This window comes from Polyergus mexicanus, unplaced genomic scaffold (genome assembly GCF_030449975.1).
Source record: "Polyergus mexicanus isolate NDT 795.1 unplaced genomic scaffold, iyPolMexi1.0 SCAF_8, whole genome shotgun sequence".
Classification (NCBI taxonomy): domain Eukaryota; kingdom Metazoa; phylum Arthropoda; class Insecta; order Hymenoptera; family Formicidae; genus Polyergus; species Polyergus mexicanus.
Genome location: NW_027223328.1, coordinates 2800903 through 2824596, shown reverse-complemented (window position 1 = coordinate 2824596; position 23694 = coordinate 2800903). Strand labels below are relative to the sequence as shown.

The following is a 23694-nucleotide window of genomic DNA, read 5'->3' as shown; positions in this document are numbered from 1 at the left end:
ACAATCGGACGTGATGTTTCACGAAATCAAATAATAAATCTTTTAAAACGAATAATAAATCTTGATTTGCGTTATAACAGTCAAGCATTTGAAGACATTTACAATGATTGAGCACTTACAAAAATATTTGATAAATTGCTTAGTCTGTGATCGTCAACTGATGGACGCACCGTTAGCGAGTCATTCTAGGTAAATCGCGCATAATAACAGAAACTGGTTCAAAGTAGAAAGGATTTAAGACGGACCGATGTTTATTAACTGCAAGCACCGTGCATAATAAAAGTAATTTTTCCCAATGAGGGGGGGGGGGGGGGGAAACAAGAGGAGGAACGAGGTACGCCTGCAATTTCACAGACCGATGATCCGTGAAAGACGCGTCGTGATGTCATAAACGAAACGCGTCGCAGGGTCTCGTTCCACTTGCCATCGACCATTTCTCACGACATTAAATCGTAAACTGTCAAAGGAACGTGACATTTGACTGCACACTTTGCCGAAAAAAATTGTACGGTCGCGTAATTTTATTCATTATTCGCCGTTACTTGAGTAGAATGCGATTCTCGGTATTAGCAATTTCTTGCTACTTATATTATTAACGAACATTGAGAGATTTAGAGGGAAAAACATTGAAATGAAAGATGTTATAATATTGCGCCAGATGAGGGAATCTTATTCTAAATTATTAATAGCAGAACATCGTTAGCTTCTATTAAAAACGATCTTGTGATTGTATACAATTCATAGTTTTCAAATTAAATGTATCAAACTTGTTATTATTATCATATTATTAAATTATATGAGACTATTTTTGTTCTTTTATAATCTTTCAAGTATCGAAGAAAATTCTTTTTTTTCTCTCTCTCTTTCTTCTCAGCTTATATAAATTAATTCTTGTCTTTCATTCTTATATTTGATTTTTTTCTATTTTTTATTGTCTATTCTTTTCTCATATACAATTTCCAATTTTTTATTTCTCAAGAGATCTTCTTCGAGGAAACTTGAAGACCGGAAATACTCGCGCTCCCATGCTCCGGGAAGGTCGACGCAAGTCCCTGTAGGGCTCGAAAGATAGGGGTCAGTTATGTGTGCACTCGTTTGAATACACACGCATACGCATCGCGTTCGTTCCCCCATCGTATATGAAAGCAAACACCTGTTCGCGGTGCGATTCAGGTGGACGTTTCTGTTGGCCGCCACGGTTCCCCCCTTCCTGACACAATAGGGAGCCAGCCGACTTCCCGAGTGCCGCTCCGGCTTTGCTCGACGGCTCCGTTTTATAGTAAAAAGTTCCACAGCCCTACAGCCCGTCGTAGTCGTAGCCGAGTTTGATACGAGATAGATCCAGGTCGATCACGATAGCGTACGGAGTGTGTAAAGTGCAACGTATACTAAAACCAGTGCAGGAAAACAAAACGACTAAGATAAATAAATAGAAGAGAAATTTTGAAAAACCTTTAGAAAATTTTTAAAAATCTACAATCACATAAAAGAATAAGTAATCTTCTAAAAAGATCTACCGATTTAATACATCGAAAAAATGTGACGGCCAAAAAGTAAATCGTGAACAAAGAGTTTAAGTAAAATTTTATGGATTTCTTTAAAAAGAGGATGAAACTGCCGTTTTCTTTTATTAAAGAAATTCAATCGAAGAAAGATTAATCGAGAGATATTATTGTGATATAAAATTTATAAAGTTTATTCTTATGTTTGTTATGTATGTAAAGAAACGTGAGAGAGTTAGAAGAGTGACTAGTCGCGCCGATCGATAAGGACTATTGAGGGTGTAGATCGTGAGCCCTTTGTGCTTTTCGTTGTAAGGGGCAGTGACTAATCTACACTCCATGGGATTTACGTTAGTAATGAAGAACTAGTGATATTGAGATATATGGGCGACGTGTTTCTTCCAAGTGCATTTTGTGGTGAGTACCATTTGTCAATTATTTATCACAATATTTAATTAAATTTTAAAATACTGTTGTTCGAAAACACTACGTATAACAATTAATATCTATTAAATACAAGATTTATTAATTATATTTATTAATTATAAATTTTTTTACTTTTCTTTTCTTTTATTCAATATCGTTTTATCAAATTTTTTTATTATTATTTGAAAGTACATTAAAAAAAAAAAGATATAATAACCAAATTAATTAATTTAATTAAAGAATATAAAAATATAAGAACAATAAAAATTATCAAAATTTAAGATCGATAATAAAGTAAAAAGATAATAGATACACATTTTTTCTATAAACATTCTTATAAATAACTTCTGCTTTTATTTATATCACAAAGTTTAATAAAAAAAAAAAATGATATAACATGATTAAGCACGATGAAAGTATAACACAATAAAGAAATAATTAAATATCATTTTAAATATTGCTGAGTAAAATCACAATTATTCTTCAAGCAATGATAAAATCATTAATCGTAAACTTTGATCGAAACAAGAGATCAGCACGAAAATTTATATCATTAAAACTGTCAATAACTGACCAATGTTTTTATACAGTTATCTGCCGGAGTCAAGACCGGAGGCCTTTACGCCGGTTGCCCATCACGCGTTGCGTTTCAATTTACGGTCCGTGAATTTAAGCAGTATTGCGGCCCACATATAACCGAAGTATCCGGTTAATATCTTTTTTATAAATATAAATTCAATTTATTTGCCTAAGCAATTTTGCAAAGATTTTCTTGCATTGGGATTTTTCGCTCTATATTTTTTATAGTCTTTCAACTACTTATGTCAAGTGACGCTAAAAACGTGTAAAAAGCTTAACGAACAGGATATCCTAGGCTTATAAAAGTACATTTTAGTGGAAAAAGGGCGGAATTAAGATTTCAAACGTTATTATAAATGTCGAGAGATTATAATGAAAATCAAAATTTTTTTCTAAGAAAATGTAATACATAATGTTAAGATAAAATTAAACTGAAAAAATTATTACTTACTCAAATCTAAGCAAAAAAATATAACAATGAGTATTAATTAAACGCGCATTTAATACTGAATTATGAGAAGTATTTCGAACTTAATTAAAAATATTCTTCAATATATCTTATTAATATTATTTAAAAATAAAAAATATATTAATAAAAATGCATAATATTTTTTTTATTTATATAAAATCAATGCGATGCACAATGACATGCATGTTCCCGGGACTATTTTAATATAACGGCATTTTATATTTAAAATTCATCTTTTATTTCAAGATATAAAAATAAAAATTGAATTAATAATAACAACATAATTAATATTTGTATTTAAATAACAAAATTCTTCTGTTAAAATACTAATACTTATCTATGTTTGCCATTAAATACCATGAATGGCAAAATGTTAAAGATTAAGTTAGTTGGTCGCACTTTCTCGTATTAACAAGCTTGAAGAAGTCTACTTCCGTTTTTGCCATTCAATTGTAAAAGGAAACGTTACATGTAATTTCGTATAATTTTAATATCTTAAACGCCTAAAACGATCGCCAATCTTTCGATGCGACGTCGCTAAAAAGATACATTGGCATGAAAGGCGACAGTGCGAGGTGTCAAGAGTTGTCTCCGGCGATAAATTGCACGAGTCATCCTAGTCCTGATGACGCGCAGTCCTACATAGCCGCAGTTCCACGTAATAAAGGAGTTTCTCTGCATGCTTTCTAACCACGCGTTATGCTCGTGCTACAGACACGTTTCGTCGTCGTAGCAGGTGGTCGTTTGTTCATCGCTTATGTTTTTACATTCGTCCGCTAATCTGATGACAAACTTGATGTTACTTGCACGTTATTAGTAAATCGTTACGTTTAACGACAAGTCCTTGCGTCATCTTGTTGTACGCTAAAATATATATCAATATAAAATAAGCAATGCTTATGAAATTGTTATCTTTAAAAGACGCTGTTATTATTTTCACTCTATCATTCTTCTTCAAAAGATATTAATAAGTTCATAAAATATTTATAAAAAAAGTGTGTAAAAAATATTCTAAGATTTTGACACGTACTTTCAGTTTTACGAATCTCGTTTTCAATCAAGTTTGCACGACTCCGTAATAATTTTTTTTTCATCTTGTATTGCTTTCTCTCTTGCTAAATTTATTATTTTCTAAATAAACTTTAATATACAAAATTTTGACAATTTACTAATTATTTCGTCGATCAAAAATTAATAAAAAATTATAATTTAATGATATAGCATAAATTTTATTATTTTTTATTTTTGCCTTGTTTCGTTTAATTATGAAAGAGAATTAAATCTCATTCATTAAAAATGTAAAGGCGGAAAAGTCTACATTAGTCTACATAAGGAAAAAAAGAAATTAGGTACTGAAAAATTATGTAATAAAAAAATGACAATGTAATTATTTTATATACAAATCGCGTTACATAAAATCTTTGCACTTTCGTTGTTATTATATCACATATACCTTATGTGTCGTTGCAACATTAATGAAAAAATAAATCTTAATAGCGTGCTAGATAAATTTGTGAAAAATAATTGAATTACATAATAATTATCGCAATGTAAATAATATATATTAAGTTTTATTATTAATTACAGTTAAAATATTTGACATATTAATCTCGTGTGACAATATAAAAAAACGTAGCGATAAGTAAATTATAATCAAAAACTTTCCAATTTTTATAATTTTTGCAAATACCTACATACCATATATCCATGTCTCACGCAAGATCCCTTTTCGCAAGAAATAAAAAATTTCTGGACGCGCGGGGAAAAACAATAAAAATTCTATCTAATGATCCCGAGAAAGCAGATATAGGATGCAAAAACGTAGAAAATGTTATTTCCGCAAATACGATTAAATATCTTTTAAGTTAAAACTTCATTCCCACGTACGTACCATACATTCCTGCGTATGAGAGGATTAAAGAGAACTCAATTACGCAAACTTGAATTTCTCACTATCCTTCTCGTTTCCCGTTATCGATCTCCATCTTTTTTTTTTTTTTTTTTTTTTACAGATGTACCGATCGACGGAATCGATGGACGATGATCTTGAATTGCCATGGGACGAAACATATTGAAGATCTTGCTGCTCCTCTGCTGCATGCTGCGACCGCATGTCGGACAATGTAGGTCTTCCTGCATCAATTTTTTTCTCCACATGTCTCTGTCTCTCTTCTCATCTCGCATATTTATTAATTATTATTAAAAATTAATAAAGCAAAATATATAGTGTTTTATAAAACACAAGAATATATCACATATATTTCAGAATTGTTCAAGATTATTAAAAAGAATCTTTATATTTGATCTATAAAATCTAATTGCTCTCTCTTTATAAAAATATTATATAATCTCTAACATTTATATATATAAAAAATATAATGCTCCAAATAAATAGAATAGAATTGAGAATTAAATAAAATTGAAATATATGTGCGTACTTATTTTGCACTTTTTTCCACTAAACCTTCCAGATCTATTTTCACCTGAACTATTAGTGAACAAATTATATCTTTGTGCATGAATGAGGATGCAAAGTGTAGTTTATAATTGCATTAATCGCACCTTCGCGGATGTTTTTGTGCACGATCGAACGACGTTCGACTTTTGATTCTCGTTTATGCCAGGAAAGAAGTTTGCGAAAGGCAGCGCCGTAACGCTGCGCCGCCGACGATACGCCATGAGTTCGCGACCGGAATTCCGCTCCAGGGAAGCGCGTATATATCTACCCTCTCGCACACGCGTTAAACAGCCCACGCGTATTCGTCTATGCGTCCTTTCAGCGTCCGAATTTCCGTCGATCAATCGGGAAGAACGAACGATCATTGAATGACATGATGTCTAATCAAACTTTTGTCCGAAATGAATTTTACAATCAAATGTTGGAAATGTACAATGCCTTCTCTTCCAACAAAACAGATTACCTTCTTCCCGATTGCGACACAATTTCATTGCAATAATGATATGAAAATATCCAATTACGCTCATAATATAAATTCATGGAATCGCTTGCCAATTTTTTTTCTGTTCTTTTTGATTTTATCTTATTATTTCTGTTCATTATACGCTCGTTATTGAGATAATAAAGAAAATCTGGAAAAGCTCTGTACCGCAAAATATTAAATCGTTGCTGATGTTCCGTTCTTTGAAAGATTACGTATGATTATAATAATCGATAAATTATGCAGAAATTAAAATTTGAGGTCTCTGACGACGACGACTATGATAGCCAAACGAGACGCAAAAGCAGCTGTCGTAATTTATGTTGGCATTAGAACAACTAAAGCTGTTATTAGACACAAATAGCGCTGCTGCCTCTTATGCATTTTATCCAACATACTTTATCCGGTTATTACATATGGAAATAATACTAGTACAAACATATAATGATACCCTTATTCCATTATGTGCTATATGGCAATTCTTATATTTTTTATTTTATTAACTCTCTTGAATATAAAAAAAAAATTAATTCTGTATTTTTTAAAAATAATTCTAAAAATATTTCTAAACGATTTTAGTTCAAAATAATATTTACATCTTTGATAATTTAGAAAAATGCTCTCGCTTTTCTACTACGCTCTAGATTACAATGTTACGTTATGTTTACGGTAAACTTAACTGCATTACGATGCAACGCTTCTGGAATGCATGAATTTGCGCAGGATCGTTTGAAGCCATTAAGACATCCGCAATTAATAACTGGACAATGAGTGTTACGAGTAAATGTGTATGCACATTAATAGCATAAGTATTACTATAGTTATATATCTGTCATCTACGATTACAAGTAGCTATTTTTCTGCATGTCATTTGTGTTTAAAAAGACAAAAATGATTGCTCTTTTGCCGTTGAAAATTTCATAAAATAGGCATTACACGACGCTTATTTTACGGAAGTAATTTTAGAAATGATAAAACATCATAAATAAATACTCGATAATTACTTAAAATCAATGAAATAAATATCTAGAGAAAAGAGAATATGTGTCTCTCTCCATATGTATACATTATACATATATGGTATTTCTGTCAAATTTTTTAATTTAGTTTCTTTAAAAAAATTATGCATTTTTCTCCAAAAAAGCTAATAACCAAAACGAATATTCTTGACATTATCCTTCCAAATCTTTTGTCTCAGGATTTATTAGATTACTAACATAATTATATACGTTGAAGTAAATTATACAACTTTTTTTAAAAATATGTTTTATATATTTATCAGTGGTCAGCGCGATTGTGTTCCCGTATTGATCTTATATACCGTTTGAACGAAGGTCCGGATGGAGTTTCTTATAAAATCATTATCCCACGGTCCTTTCACATCTTGTGTAGCCCATTGAATTTGTACAATCCATTGAAAACCGGTTATTCGATTTTGACAGGAAACTGCAGTAATCCCAAAGTCACTTATTCAATATTATATCTACTGCGAGCGATTATTAATTCGAGCAGTCTTTTAGTAATACGATTTTTCACTCAGCACAGTACACGCACTCAAAAATTCAAATAATATATTTTTTTTATAAAATTCAAATATCGTTATATTAATATTTATCTGTTTTAATTTTGTGGTGATCTGAATAAATGTCTTTCTTCAAATATTATATTATTCAGAAGATATCTATGTATACATATATATAAATTCCAAAAGTAATTTGCAAAAGTTTTAAATGTTTTAAAAAACAAAATTTGTATTTTTTTATAATAAATACATTGATCTATAATTTATATTTAAATTTGCAATATATTTATTGATGATAGGATAATCCCATTCTCTTTCTCCTCGTTCTAGAAATCCACTCTTCTTTTACTTATAGTAATAATTAATTTCTGGTTCACACATCGTACAGACTACGCACAATCGCTAACTTTTTTTTTTTTTCAGTAATTCAAGACAAGCGATGCTTCCTGGAGAACGGAGCCACTGCGGCGCATCTCTTTGTCGGCGAGGATCTGCCCGTCGGTGGCATCGTGGGGATCCTCGGGGTAGTGGGTGACCCCAGCCTGCAAGGTGACATCGAACTAAGCTTGCAGGAGCATGACAGCCCCGTCGCGTTCTCGTCGTACTCGAAGAACTTGACTCTTATCAGACCGCTCGATAAGGAGGGCGTCGAGGGACCGGCAAGCGTCTACATCAACGTTATTTGCGAGAAAAAGCACACCTTAGATCCAGTAAGACAATTCCTCCACCTTTATTGAATGACAAATACTATTCTATTTTCTTTTTATTTTTAGCATCATTTATTTAAACAATCGTTTTTCTTTTTTTATATTTAAAGGGTTTTATCATACCAGTGAACATTCGAGTAACCGACGCAAATGACAACTCACCGCAATTTATAAATGCACCTTACGTGTTGAATATTTCTGAGGTGAGAAGATTTTTTATTTTAATATTTTAAGATCGCGTTATTCCTTGCCTTTTGTAATACGACGTGAATATCTTAGGTCACTGTCCTCGGTACGAGAGTCTTACAAGGAGTCCGAGCTAACGATGCTGATCAACCAGGACCATATTCGACTGTGCAATACGCAGTTTTACCAGGAACTTATTCGGTAAATTTTATAAACATTTATACAACTAAATTATTTGTCTCGTTAATTAGTTAATTAATTTTTTTATCATCTTTCTGCATTTATTATACAGTTATAATATTTATTTCGTAATCTTTTTTATTATTTATCACGCTATTAATTTATTTCGTTAATAATAATAATAATTTTATTTGTAAAAGATACAGTTTTTGAGAGAAAGTTTTTAAATAAATAATTTATATTTTTATATACAGGATTATTTTGTTTTCGTAAACGCTTTGGAAGGCACTCTCGTACTAAGGAAATCGTTAGATTACGAGATTCTCACCAATTTTTCCGTTGGTATCCGCGCTCAAGTAAGTTTCCTTCATCTATATTATTTCGAAAGATTAAATAAACAAAAATTTATAGACACATGATACGCGACTTTCAAACTTTATTATTATTTTACAAATTTCACAGATTATATTTCACAAAAGCGAATATAATATCTATTGTATAAAAAATTTTTTTTTCTCAAATGGAAAAATGATTTGAATTCGATATGATTGACTTGATAAAATTGAGTAAATATTGTCCTTCTTATACAACATGATTAGCAAAAAATATGTGTAACAATAACAGAATTTAAAGTATTGTAAGTGGATCGTGATGGGTTTAAATAAATCGATATAAATAAATTGATTTATAATCTCTCCATGCGTATCGATACGCAACATCGATCAAGAGTAAAGATTAGAAAGAGTCTTGAGATCGAGAGAGAGAGAACAATGCTTTTTATATTTCTCACGCTTGTAGCTGTATTTCGACAATAAAAGCCAAAAGAGTATCTTTTCTCTTAATCCAATTATACACATTTATATAAAATAATGCTAATTTTAAATTACAATTTAACATCAGCAATGAGCTTTGTTTTTATAGGACCAAGGTAGTCCACCACGTTCGTCGACGACGACGTTATATGTCAACGTTATCGACGCCGACGATCAAAATCCAGCTTTCTTGAATGATCAATACAAGGTCGCTGTACCCCGTCACGTTAAGGGGGTAAGATTGACTTATTTTCTTGTGTTGAAAAATTTATTTCAGTCAGACTCGATTTTAATTCATAGTACGCGGATTAAAAAAGCGTATTTGGTTATTTTAATTACTATCTTTATTATTAATAGATACAGACATACTATATACATTATTTTATGTTAAATATTTAAAAGATGAAAAAGAAAAGAAATAAAGATATAATAAAGAAGAGAAAAAGAGATCTGAGAGAAAAAGAAATAAGAATTTAATGCAAATTAATTTAATTTACAAATTCTTAGAGAAAAACGTTGAAAGTGACTCCTGCCGCGATAAAAGCCGTAGATCAAGATGTTGGAATAAATGCGCCAGTTCGATATACCATTCAAGGTGGAATTTTACCATTTCTGGATTTAAATCCTGAGACTGCTGAAATCGTCATGATACGATCCGTACAGGATCACGAGCTAATGACGTCAGCGACTATCGTTATTAAGGTAGAAATATTGATATTATATCTAAAATTTAATCACAAATTCTTGGCATATATAAAGTTATAATAAAAAATTGTTTGTCAAATAGGCTACTCAAGTGAATAATCCGGATAGATATGCTCTTGCCACAGTTATCGTATCGCGAGAAGATGGCTATGGGATTGAACCAACAGCAGGTATATCTAAATATATTTTTATTATTTTTCTTTAAATTGTTTTTTATCCTGGCTTACATATATTTTATTTGTATATAATAATTTATTGCATAATTAATTATTAATCATCATTATTTAATCATTAAAATAAATTGATTTGCAATCAATTCACATATATTATTAAATATTGTAATTACGAATTAAAAATTTATTAATTTATGTATTCTTTATCTAAAATTTAAATTACACATACGTCTTTTTATATACAAAATAAATGGTCAGAATAATATAATAAAAAATGAAAGACCAAAATAATGCTTAATCGAATCAAATTGTTGTCGGCTCGATAACATATCTTATGTTAGGTCAAAATGATTTTTATCTTACGCATGCTAGGTGGCCGATTACCCGTGAAATTCGTACTAAAGGATTATCAAACGAGCGTACCGGAGGACACGCCGCCTGGGAGCGTCCTTCTAACGGCCGGAGTCAATAAAGCCGATCCTGTAAGTAGTATAAAAATTCGCGTTAACGATAAGAATGCAAGTAAGCCATGATATAGCAGCGTAGTATCTTAGCTTTAAATCCTAGGATTTAAAATTTTGGTTGATTGGTGCGGCCGAGGATCTGGAAAGATTCTCGATTACTAATTCTGGGGAGTTGATCCTCAAAGGTAATTTGGATTACGAACGACGGGTCCAGCATAATTTCTTGCTTCACGTCACAGACGGATATCATGTATGTCCTTTTAGTATTAATTTTTTTTTTTTTTTTTTTTTAATCATCTTTATATGATATATACACATTACATATATATATATGTTTTTTCAGAATGATACGTCACGAGTAAACATTACCGTCGAGGACGTGAATGAGTGGGAACCTCGATTTCGATATACCCGCTATGAATTTCATGCTCCTTCCGCGAGAGAAGGCTCTATCGTTGGTAAATTTTCTCTTTATTGCATCAAACGTCGATCTTAATTTCTCTTACACGATATTTAAAAAGCGCGTAACTTTTCAGGAAAATTAGAAGCAGCTGACGGTGATAGAGGCGATAAAATCAGCTTATCTCTCAGAGGACAAGATGCTAGGTATAAATTACAATATATATTAAACAAAAGCAATATACATTATATGTGAAAATTTTATACTTTAAATATAAGATGTTTGATATATTATATTATATATATAAATCCTAAAAGATAAATACTCTAACTTCAATAAAATACATATCTATTCATCTATTTTTTATAAGATATAATTATAATTAATTTTAATATAATTATATAAATCATTCTTTTTCTCAGGTCTTTCGAGATTAGAGACAATGGAGAATTGGTGCTACGATCGTCAAATTCATTTAACGGATCTGTGGCTCGATTTATGGCGGTGGCTTCCGACACCGGAAAACCGTCCAAGTATTTACATTTTATTTCCCTGTAATTATTTAATTCCACGTTAGTGATCATTCCAGATATTAATCTATATCCGACATCTGCGATTTCTTTAGATACAGTATGATCCCGGTGATCGTACACGTACCAAATAGCGGTTCGTTGCCGATCGCTGCGAGAGCTGCACCCGCTTGGCTCGGTAATAGTGTGCTATTAGTTGCAATCTTCGGTGCAGTTTTAGGTCTTCTTGGAGTTGTCATACTCATTCTCATCCTTTATATTTATAAGCAGTAAGTAAATCCGTCAAACATAAATTCGAACCAATTCATAATTATATGTTAATTAATTATTACATTGAATAATGATGTATTGTTTTGTACAAAAATAGCATCAAAAATTTAATTTATCGAACTTAATAAGTCCGTATCTTTACCGTCGAATTGTTAGATAATATATTAAGTTTACACATGTCGTTGAGAAGAAAGCTCTATTACAGACAAAATGATATATTGGTTTTCTCGATGCATCTCTTCGAGTCATATTCATATATATATATATATATATAAATTTTTATTAAATTATGTACATATAATAAGAACTTAAAGTTATTTAAAATTTTTTTGTTTTTATTTTTTTAAGTAAAAGACCTAAAAGCGGTGGTTCAGTCAGCTCTGTAGGTACGGGATATCGCGAGAAATCACCGGTTCCCTCGGCTCTGAGCCCGATGCCGCAGATATTAGGTGCCAATGTTCTTCAGGATACTTTGGAGGGCCCGCGAAATCAGCCTCGCGATAACGACTGTAATGAGAATGATAACGATAGCCGTAACGATATCGATAATCCCGTCTTCGGAGAAACGAATGAAAATTCATACGGCGCTACAATTAAAAGTATGTTTTTATAAATATATATAAGACAATATGCGTCGATCAATCTATCTGTTCTTCAACATGTATTTAACATAATTTAATCCGACTGACTTTATTTTTATTTCTCTCAGCTTTACATATTTTTTTACATACAATTTTTATGCATCTATTAAAATAATAAAAATCAAATTTAGTTGCTAGTAAGTAAATTTTTCTTCAAAAAGTTTGTCAACATTATTTAATTTCTTTTAAAAGTCCTGAAATTCTTCGTAAAATCACATCTTTATCATCAAATATTTATGACACTCATTGTCAGTTTCTTTCTCATCTTACGTTATAGGTATAGCATCAGCGAGACAATTACCATTATATGCTAGACATAAAGTGGCACCCGCCCCGAATCCGCCAACTTTATCAGCTACTTCGAATATTCCCAATATTGGCGGGTTAGTGCAGAATATGAACGATTTGAGTGCTAGGACAAATTTAGATGCTGGATCCCACGCTTCCTCTAATTATTCGGGAGATCCTCCAGACTCCTTGGTGCCAGCGTGGCCTGCTAGTTCAGCCTTGCCGAGAATTAAAAAATTGTCCTGGGATGATGACGATAGGGTAATTATCTCGCAAATAAATTCGTAGATTTTCGCTTCAAGTTGACCCGATCTATCTCCACTTTTCATTTGGCTAGTTACATGTCGGACACCCTGTATATATATATTTTTTACATTTAAATATAATTTAAATAGGGAGCAATATTTTTCTCTCCCTCTCTCTCTCGTACTTACTGCTTCTTAAACGATGCTTACAAATAATATATACAAAAGAAATAATTAAATCCCAGTTTATTCGGAGAAATACAAATATATTATGTTATCCTAAAAAGAGCAAATAAATAAAAAACAATAGAGCTAGAAACATTCATCATTTTCCAGACCGTGGACAGCGTCGAGGTCGCAGCGGAAACGCGAACCGGAGACGATCAAGCTGGCAACGAGAGGCTCAATCTCACTGTGTATTTTTAATGATCAATTATTATGTAAATGGGACGATATCGACGACGGAAGACTGTCGTAAGCGCTGTTTGACCAATCTAGTTAAATAAAATTTCGTTAATGTGAATTTTTCAATAGAAATTCTCTGTGAATGGACTTCGATGCATCGCAATCCAATGTGACCTTACACGTATATTCGGTCCACGGAACATCTGTGTTATCCTACGTTATATCCTGCGCGGCATACAGTTAACTCGCATCATTCTAAACGGATTATATCCGTTATCTATTCGACGCGACATCGATCTTCGATTGCGAAAAAAAGTAATAATTAAAAATTGCTGGAAGTTAAATGGAGAAATCATGCAGAGAAAAGAAGAAAATTTAACGTTATACATTACAGTGGAAAGGAGAAGAAAGTAAGCCAAAAAATGACGGTGGATCTGATCGAGGCATTCTGTAAACATTACTAATATTTAGAAAAAGATAATAAAATTTTCTTCTTTTGTAATTATATTGTTAATACATGTAAAAAAGAACACTATTGAGAGTGTCAAATAATTTTATTGCTTTGTGTTAATAAAAATAAGCTACATTTGTAATTTTTATATATAAAATATTGTGTGTCTTTATGATTATATTAATACTATCACAAATTTCTAAACCGCGAGATCTTACTTTGTCGGGATAATTTGAAGAAATATTCAAAATGGCATGGTATAAATCCCACAAAGATGACTCGTTAATATCTAAGAAAATAATTGCAATTTGCGTTAAATCGCTTAGTGATTTGAGAAAGTAAGTGATAGTTGATCATATAAATGCCGCTATTATTAAGCGGTCGATGAAGTTATTATGTTTGCACTTTGTTGAAACCGCAGATATTCGAATATATCAAAGAAACTGGGTCAGTGGGTCGATCTTAGCGAGTATTTATACAAGGAGTAAATGAATGAACATTCACATAAGACTTGAAATTTATGAAAACGCGATTTTCATCAAAGATAATAAAAAACAACGCCAAACATAATATTGCCAAAAATTCATGTCATGACGAAAGGTAATAAATCGATTTTTTAAAATATCATTTTTAATATCTTTTTACATTGTAAATTTTTTCATTATAAATAAACAGTTTTTTTAACACAAAAATTAATAACAACTTCTTCAATATTATAGAAGATGTACAATATAATAATAGTTACTTTTATATAAAAAATATTTTAAAATTTTAAAATTATTAAATATGATGTCAAGAGATAAGTCAGTAAACCAATTCTGTAAATATTTACAATAATTTTAATAATTATATTTTTATTGCAATATGAGAGAGTTTGATATTTACTATCATGCTTATTATTAAGCGAGAACATAAATGATTAAATTGTTTTATTAATATATGTACAATTGATATATTTCATAATACTTCATTATGTAAAATGCATTTATTTCATTGCCATTTGGCGAACAAGACTAACGTCACGATCGGTGGGTCATCGAATCCTCTTTGAATAGGCTTGCCGAAGAAAGTGACTTGACTTCTAAGGTGGGGAGAAAGTGACCCAGAGAGGTCTGGGCTACGACTCCGGCATCATCATCCAATCTTTTCTTCTCAGTCATTTGTGACAAACGATTGGGTGTAGAATACTATCGTGATATCAAGATAATTGTTCCATGCAAGCCATGTGAGTGAAGGTATTTATATTTTCCGCGTAGATATTCTGCGATTATCCTTTTAAAATATTCAAATGCAACTGTGGAAAAATTTGGTTGTGCACTTTTCATTTGGAAAATTTCACGATTCTTATGTATAAATTGTACAAATATAAAATGTGAAATTAATATAAATATATATCTTTTAATAATATATATTTTTCGTTAAGAAATAAAATATTTTTCTAATTAACATGCAATTGAGAAATTAAATTTTTTAAAAAGTTTGTATTTAAATCTTTATGTAAATTTTAAAAAATCTTTTTCTTTATTAAATTTTTTAATATTTTGATAACACCTTGATATTTCTTATAATGTATAAGTTTAATTAAAAGAATGGATATTAGATGTTGACCATGATAACACTCTAATCGTAAGCACAGAAATTCGACTATATTTTTACACGTGTTGAACTGTCAAGGCTAAATTTCGTTGATGTCATTTTTATGAATAATGCTCGTAAAAAAGAATTGTGAAACAGTAAATCGTCGATCATTTCCGGTATTTATTATACTATAGCTTCTCTAATTTCGTTCATCAGTTGCCATGTCATCACGAACGCAATATATGGTAATACATACCATACAAAGCATTAATTTTTCTCAAAAAAAAATATTTATAATACCATAAATATTTTTCAGAATATTGTATAATATATATGTACGTCTATAAAAACTTATCTCAAAAATATTTACGATAAAATTACAAAACTCTTGTAAATCAATGACTGTCACAACGATATCCGATTAAAATTACACGATCAAATATAATACAACAAAGCTTACGGCTCTACTTTTACATGAAATAAAATAATTTGTTTAATGATGTTTTTTATTCTCTCCATAAAATATTTTTCTATTACAATGTAACATTCAAATTTTCTTAATTTTAAAACGAACACTCGAAATTTAAATGCATGCGTTTTTGTATATATATTAGAAAAAATTGCTGTATTCCTAGATTATATTATTATATTATCCAGTTATGTACGTTTATAAGTACATATCGAGATTTTTCAATGCTCGTTTGCATCCGGGTATTTGCTATTTCAACATACCGCCGTTAACTTTCCTGGAGAAAGTCAAAGATACCGCGAATATCGTTTCAAGCGAAAAACAGAACGCCTTTATTTCGTTTGCTTTACATTTCGCAATTTAAATGCCGGCCTTTCAGTTCCTGTATCTTCAGAGATCTTATCTGCGCTGTATTTCTTTGATGTCAGAATCACAATGACAAGCAAGACAATCGTGCAATTATATTCTACGATTATGCTTATCATGTTGACAGCGATCAATGTAGTATGTGGTACGTATTATCATAATTTATGTCTAATTTGTATATAAAAAAAAAATTGATAAAAAATGTATATACTCTTTTATTTAAAGTAATATTTTTTGAATATTGTTTTTAATTATTATTTTGCTATTTGCATATTGTGCTATTCTTATTAGATTAGATTATTAAATTTTTTATATAACAGTAAATTAAGATATGAATTCTTAAGATGATTACAAATTATACTTTTTGATACGTATCATAATTTTGTTAGCATCATCCTCATCCCAGTTAGAGTTATCGCCTATCACGATGAATCATGGTCCTTGGGCAGAAATCCTTGAAAATTGGATCATCCTTCAAACCAACAATTCTCGTACCGCACGTGCGATGAAAATTGGCGATAAAACTTTAACAGTGTCGACCAAAATTTCCACGACAAATAAAAGAGACGTTTCTGAAACCGATCTGTATTTACTTGGTATGATTTGTAAAAAATTTCATTAAAAAAAAGACTCCAATATTTTTTTAATTGTGACAATATAATTTTGAAGTGATCATACTAGTAATTAAGCGACACAGATTTAAGAATTTTGAATAAAAATTTATAGGCGCAATCGAAAAATTGGTCTACAGAGTGGATCATTTAGAAAAACGATTAAGAAGAGCAGAAGAGTTGTTATATTATGTTATTGCTGGGAACAATAAGATGAAAGGTAAATCAATTAACGGTATCGAGATTGTTAATATCGATATAAAAAATTGATAACATAATAAATAATTATTATTAAAGAATATTTTTTTTTCTTCACTTTCGATATTTAGAAGCAACTAATTAAATATTAAGAAAAAGAAAGAAAAATAATTTTTTATTTATAACACATATCCACATCGTTTATTATTATCGCTTTTTTCAGAACCTTGTCCTGCCAATTACACAAGAATGGGCCAAAATTGCTACCATTTCAGCAATCGCGATTTCAATTGGAAATCATCAGCGAGTCTTTGTCGTGGTATGGGTGGGCATTTAGTCGAATTCGATACGATCGAAGAGAGTCAAGACGTAATTGCTGGCTTGATGTCAGATTCAAAATTAAAGGGCAAAAATTTCTGGACGGGAGGCCTAAATCCAGGACTTTTGTGGATCTGGGCCAGCAGTGCTAGACCAGTTCATCAAGATACTAAACAGTCTGTCATTGGCGATGGCAGGTTTGTATTATTTATTTTGAATAGAATATATGAAGATATGAAATATAAAAATGTATATGTTAATAATTTTTATACGAATTTATAATAATTAAGATACATGAGCTGCGGCGAAATGCTCGTAAAAATATTTCGAAAGGAAGATATAAATATTGAACTCTACTCTGCTATATATATTTGATTTTTATTAATTAATATTTTATTTTTATGTAATTATCTTGGAAGATATAAGAACAAATATGGAAACTTTATTGCAAATAATTTACAATAGATTTCCATTAATAAAACATAGATTTGTTGATTAATAGAGAAAAATAAAATATGTATGTAATGCTAAAATTCTAGATAATAATATAATAAATAGGTAATAATTCACAATGATGCTAATCTTTCAACACAAGGGCACTCTATATTATCAGCTTTTTTATGCTATATTAATATTTGCATAATGTTTTGAATTACAGATGCTTAAAGTTAACTTTCCATGCATCGTCAAAGATTTATTCCTACAGAGGTGAGGATTGCGGTTTGAGACAAAGATATATCTGTGAATTGACGATCGACGATGAATCGGCAAACAAGATTGAAAGAACAGCACGATTGTTGATTGATAAAGATAATTAATGACAATGTATAAAAATAGAACACAAAGACTACATATTTTATTGTAAATATATATATATTTTTTTTATTTTAATAATTTATATAGCACAAAAATTAATAAAAATATTATAAGTTTAATTACATATTTTAATCGGAAGCAAAGAAGAGCAATATGCTCTTTTTAATGCTAATTATATAGATAAATTTATATATATAATATTTATACAGATAAATTTACTAACTAAATATAAAATATAACAACTAGATATAGATTTATATAAATAGTAATTTAGCTAATCTTATGTAAATAGCAATTTAAATAAACTGTATCATTTAAATATTCTCATTTTTATAATTTTTTAAGCAAATTGCTAATTATTCGGATAAATCCTTCCAAAAAAATTAATTAAAATAATTTGAAAGAGAAATGAATTTAAATTCTCACGTTTATATTTCCAATTCAGCTTTGTACTATATCGAAATATGAAATAAAAAGAAAAAAATCGCTTTAATATCTTCATAAAAGTAACAACTTGTAAAATCATTATTTGATAACAAAATAAAAAAAATTAATCTTGATAAAATAATTTAGCTTATCTTTTTCAGAGACTTGTTTAGTCTCTACAAAGTTCGATTAATATTTGGCAATTTTACTGTCTTTCAAGGAAAATTGACAAAATTTTATTTAAAAAAATCTCTTCAATTCACATACTTCTGGCTGCATGATGCGCCATTATCAGGCTCTGTTTGCCTTCGTTTACCAAAGACAGAACGCGATTACTAGACGCCAGTAAACCACCGTTTTCAGTAATTAGATTTTTAGCAATCGTTATGTCATCAGGTTTTACGCCGCGACAGCAATCGTCAACGACGGCTAATCGATAACCATATCGCAAACCATCCAGGCATGTCTCTTTCACGCATACATCATAAGCTAAACCGCAGACATATAAATGCGTGCAACCAAATTTCAAAAAAATGTTTATAAGCTTTGAGGTATCATTAGTATCCATTTCGCCAAATACTGAATATGTTTCTTTGTCAGACTGCTGACCTTTATACACCTGACATAAAGAGAATATTCAAGAATAGATAAGATATTAATTGATAAGATCATCTATATAATTAAAATATTTAATAAATTATACATAAAAAAATAGATTTTTTTTTTTTTTTTAATAATTTGCAAATATTAAAAAATGATTAGCTGCTAGAAATTTTTATAATGATGAAAATATACTTACAATTACTTTATATACAAATTAGCATTTAAATTTTCTAAGAGATAAAGAACTTTTTAATCAAATGTAGAACATATTTATTTATTCTCTCAAGACAACAATAATTTTTTTCTGTGAAATTAATTTATTACCCGTTCGGAAGAAGGTACGATCAGTAAATCTTTATGTAATTCGGCGCCCCAGGTATTCATAACGCAATGCTTTGGCCAAAGTTTCTGCGTTACATGAGGTTGTAAGAAAACAACGGTATCAAAAAGTTTTGCCATTTTTTTAGTTATCTGTTCCAAATTCATCACAAAGTGAGAAATTATTTTAATTCATCCAAAATAGCAAAAAAGTCAGATTTATTAGTTAAAACAGCATAAATATAGAACAAATTATTTAAGAAGAATTATTTGAAAATTTTCTATAAATGTCTTTAAAGCTACAGTGAGATCGTTAAAGCTCGATTTATTGAAATATAAAAAAAAGTGATTAAATCTTTTGTGTAAAACTCGAATAAAATATATATAAAAAAAAAACTATTTTTTAAACTAAACTAAACACACACACGCATACATATATAAAATATGTGTGTGTGTATTTTTTATTTTACTCAGAATTATAATTTGAAATCAAGTTATTATCTCAATTAGAAGAAAGAGAGAGAGAGATATTAATATATCTGATTATTTATTTTATCTAATAATATTACCTTGGATTTGGGATGAAGCTCGCGCATTGTCAGATTGTCAAAAAAGCTGATGTGATCCTTGGGATGCCAATCCTGCGAATATATTACCTTACTCCAACGACCGTTTTTTAAAAGCCGATTTATCGGTTCTATCACTTCCGCTCCGTCTTGCCCATAGCCGCATTTTCGAAGCGACAATGTGCCATCAATGAAGTCATTTTGAACGTCGACGACCAATAAAACATTTACGGGATATACAGACGCGCGTATCCATTCATAGCATCTGTAATAGGAATTGTTCATTATGAAAGAGAATGCGGATTATCTCTAAACAATGCACATTTAACTCATTATTATTTGCGCGAAGTAAAATGTCGGGCCTGTGAAATTTAAGAAATATTATATATTATTATACACATCTATATGTATAATATTGACTCGTAAAGTTAAATATAAAAATTTGACGTTTATACATATTCTCATGTATAATACTTAAAAATTCATATTTATATATAATATATAAAGTAATATTTATGAGGCATCACTGAGACAAGCAAAAAAAAAGAAAGAAATATTACTTTATTAAAATTATCACTGAATATGCATGTATATCAATGCCGTAAGGAATTTGATAAGGAATAATTGACATATTTCCAATTTTATCAGCATGATTATACGGCATAATTAAAATACTACAATGATGATAGTCGAAATAGAACTTTTATGTCGCTGTAATAAATAATTTACACTTTTATACAAATTACTTTGCGCTAAAAAATAATTTTTGTATTTTTACAGTTTAGTTTATTATTTTTTATTTTTCTTTTCGTTTTCGAGATATATTGATCGATTAGATATCGTGCGGATATCTTTGGGATATTTTTAAATTAAATATATGTACGACAAAATAGCAAAAAATCTGTTTCCTTCTAATTTATTCCCTTCGAGAATTTATTCTTTCTTTATAGGAGGGATAATATTGCGCACGCATCACCTTCGTAAATCCTGCTCGTTCAATGTGCCTTTTCTATTTAGGTCGAATAGCTCGAAGATCTCCCGTACTCGCCACTCGTGCTCTTTGACCTCGTCCGTGCCGAACAAATGAACACAAAGCGCCCGGAACTCCATATAGTCCAAGGCTCCATCAGCGTCGACATCGAATTTCGATAGAATCGCCGCCGGAGACACCCAAATGTCATTCTCCGTTTGAGCCATGTTTGCCACGTTGTTTCGCACGTTGTCACTCTGCGTTTATTTATGTCTCGACGAGTATACCGCTTCGATCACTAGAACCAGTTTTCGTATCTTCCGTTTGTAGCCAGGTGGCCAGGTAAATGCATCGATCGATACTGCCACAACTTCGCCGACGAACACTGCTCGTAGATTTGTCCGGGAGTGAGGGTGACCTTTTCTGTCTCTGTCTCTCTCTCTCTCTTTCTCTTTGAAACAATAGATCTTTACCATCTCTCAGTTACTATTGGGAAAAATATTCCTCTGCTTGATTCCCGGAAAAAATCTTTATTTATATAAAATTTTCTATTTTTTTAAATTTCTATTATATTCAAACATTTCGCATCTTATTTTCCTCCCCTTCAGCCATGAGATTATTTAATAAATTATTTTTAAAAATATATAAAATTCCTTGAGATGAAAGTGAAATATATATAAATTTTAATAAAAGTTTCATATTCTAAAAGTAAAAAAACAGGCTCTTATATCATCGACATGATGAGGACAAAAATATATTACTAATAAGAGAAATATCATTTTATAATAACTTTTGTACGTGTACGTATGTCTATTAATTATTGTTTGTTCTATAATATACTTTAAAAATTCGGATCATAAAATATCTCCGCACCAGTTTAATATAAAATATCAAAATGGAACCCTCGCTCTTCTTCTGTTTCAGATATTTAATAAAATTTTTTTTCCTTATTAAAATAACTAATACATATCTTAAGTTTAAGCTGTTCGCTCCAGTAATAGTGATAATTCTTTTTTATGTAACAATATAAAATTCAGCACAAAATTACAATGTTTCTTTTTATCAAAATAGCAATCTACTCTCTCGCTATATAAAAATAACATTTTTATATTGACCTCCCTCCCCTTATCCGACATACACATTGACGTGTTTTGTTTGCTAACATGTCACACTGTGATAGAATAATTAAATTTTTTTTTTCAAAATGTATACCTTAAATTTTTCCAGTATCTTATTGAAAACGAAACCGAGACGACAAGAGTAAGATAAAACTTAGAGGGAATGAATGAGAATAAGAAATCAAAGCTTGTGAGCATTAACAGATGTCGACCAGATGATCAGACTCATTCAGGTAAGGACACTTGCCGGCTCGAAAAATGGTAGGGATGAGTGTGAGAGGCACAATTAGTGTCATAAACAAAGTGAAAAATTATTCATAAAACAAGATAAATAATATATGTCGAAATAAATAGTATTTCTTTTCCTCTTTATATGCCACTCATATGACAAAATGTATTAGATTTTTTATAGAGCAAGAAAATATACATTTAATTATATATTAAATTATTTGTTTTAATAATCCTTTTGATTAGTGTGTTTCAATTATCTTTTCTATAATTGCCATTTTTATATTATTGTTACATTTAACAATTATTAATTATTATAAATTTATTATTAGATCTCTTTCGTGATAAACTCTTCTATACATCTAATAATGTATTTATAAAAACATAAACGAGTGTGTATTTTGTCAAATATATAATATATAATGATCGAATTATTATATATATGTTCTATACAACACTCTAATAATATGTTAAGTATACATATCAATTGTAAAACAAATGTGTTGGTAGTTAGAAATCGTAATCCAACAATTGTGTTTCCATACATAAATAAATTGATCCAACCTTCAATACAACGTATTGTACATATTATTATGTACGATGAAGATAAGTTTATAAATATTTTAATATTTAAACTATAAAATTATTTAAAAATTTAATACGAACATTAATAACATATATAGAGTGCGTTCGGAGAAAACGCTATATTAGCACTAACAGTGTCGTTCTATCTTTGTTACTTACTAAAAATTAAAGAAGGATATAGTACGCTTTTAGCGTTAATAGCGTCTCCCCGAACGTAATCATAATTATTTAGAATTTCCATTAAAACAAATGAATTTTAAAGCAACAAGTTTGCTCAGACAAAAAACTTTTGAGTACTCTGCGTTGATACCACTGCTTACAGCTGAACTGGCTGCACCAGTTCAGAGCCCATCCTTCTCTTTCCAATGGGGAGAGAAAAAGATAAACTCTGAACCGGTGCAGCCAGTTCAGCTGCAAAGAACAGACCCATTCACTATTCTAATTAAATTTATATTTGTTATGAAAGAACAAATGGGAGAGGTATAAAAAAATTATATATATATATATATATATATATATATATATTTGAGTGAGAGACATATATTAAAATAAATCATTAAACATATAGATAATATAAAAACTTGAGAATTTCAGAAAACAGCATCAAAAATAAAATATTAAAGCGCAATG

The 23694-nt window shown here is 30.1% G+C and overlaps 3 protein-coding genes across 3 annotated transcripts; 2 read left to right on the top strand and 1 right to left on the bottom strand.

Annotated features, from left to right (window-relative positions):
- Nucleotides 1–1792: 1792 nt before the first annotated feature.
- Nucleotides 1793–13683, top strand: Cad96cb (protocadherin Fat 4-like Cad96Ca). The gene is made up of 18 exons (XM_070300359.1): nucleotides 1793–1919; nucleotides 4989–5099; nucleotides 7861–8147; nucleotides 8255–8347; nucleotides 8424–8531; nucleotides 8765–8866; nucleotides 9432–9557; nucleotides 9830–10024; nucleotides 10110–10197; nucleotides 10573–10682; nucleotides 10768–10914; nucleotides 11008–11122; nucleotides 11201–11270; nucleotides 11487–11597; nucleotides 11690–11863; nucleotides 12213–12463; nucleotides 12783–13054; nucleotides 13375–13683. The coding sequence occupies exons 2-18, from the start codon at nucleotides 5033–5035 to the stop codon at nucleotides 13462–13464; spliced, it is 2406 nt and encodes an 801-aa protein (XP_070156460.1). The 5' UTR covers nucleotides 1793–1919; nucleotides 4989–5032; the 3' UTR covers nucleotides 13465–13683.
- Nucleotides 13684–16305: 2622 nt separating this feature from the next.
- LOC138935848 (uncharacterized) lies at nucleotides 16306–18252 on the top strand. The gene is given in 6 exon segments (XM_070300696.1): nucleotides 16306–16347; nucleotides 16350–16452; nucleotides 16697–16903; nucleotides 17034–17138; nucleotides 17340–17631; nucleotides 18093–18252. Coding segments are annotated over 6 exon segments (909 nt in total).
- A 319-nt stretch (nucleotides 18253–18571) lies between these two features.
- On the bottom strand, nucleotides 18572–21840 carry LOC138935639 (uncharacterized). The gene is made up of 4 exons (XM_070300360.1): nucleotides 21140–21840; nucleotides 20167–20428; nucleotides 19604–19750; nucleotides 18572–19295 (listed from the first exon to the last, which is right to left on the bottom strand). Exons 1-4 carry the CDS (start codon nucleotides 21358–21360, stop codon nucleotides 18936–18938), a joined length of 990 nt encoding a protein of 329 aa, XP_070156461.1. The 5' UTR covers nucleotides 21361–21840; the 3' UTR covers nucleotides 18572–18935.
- Nucleotides 21841–23694: the final 1854 nt, after the last annotated feature.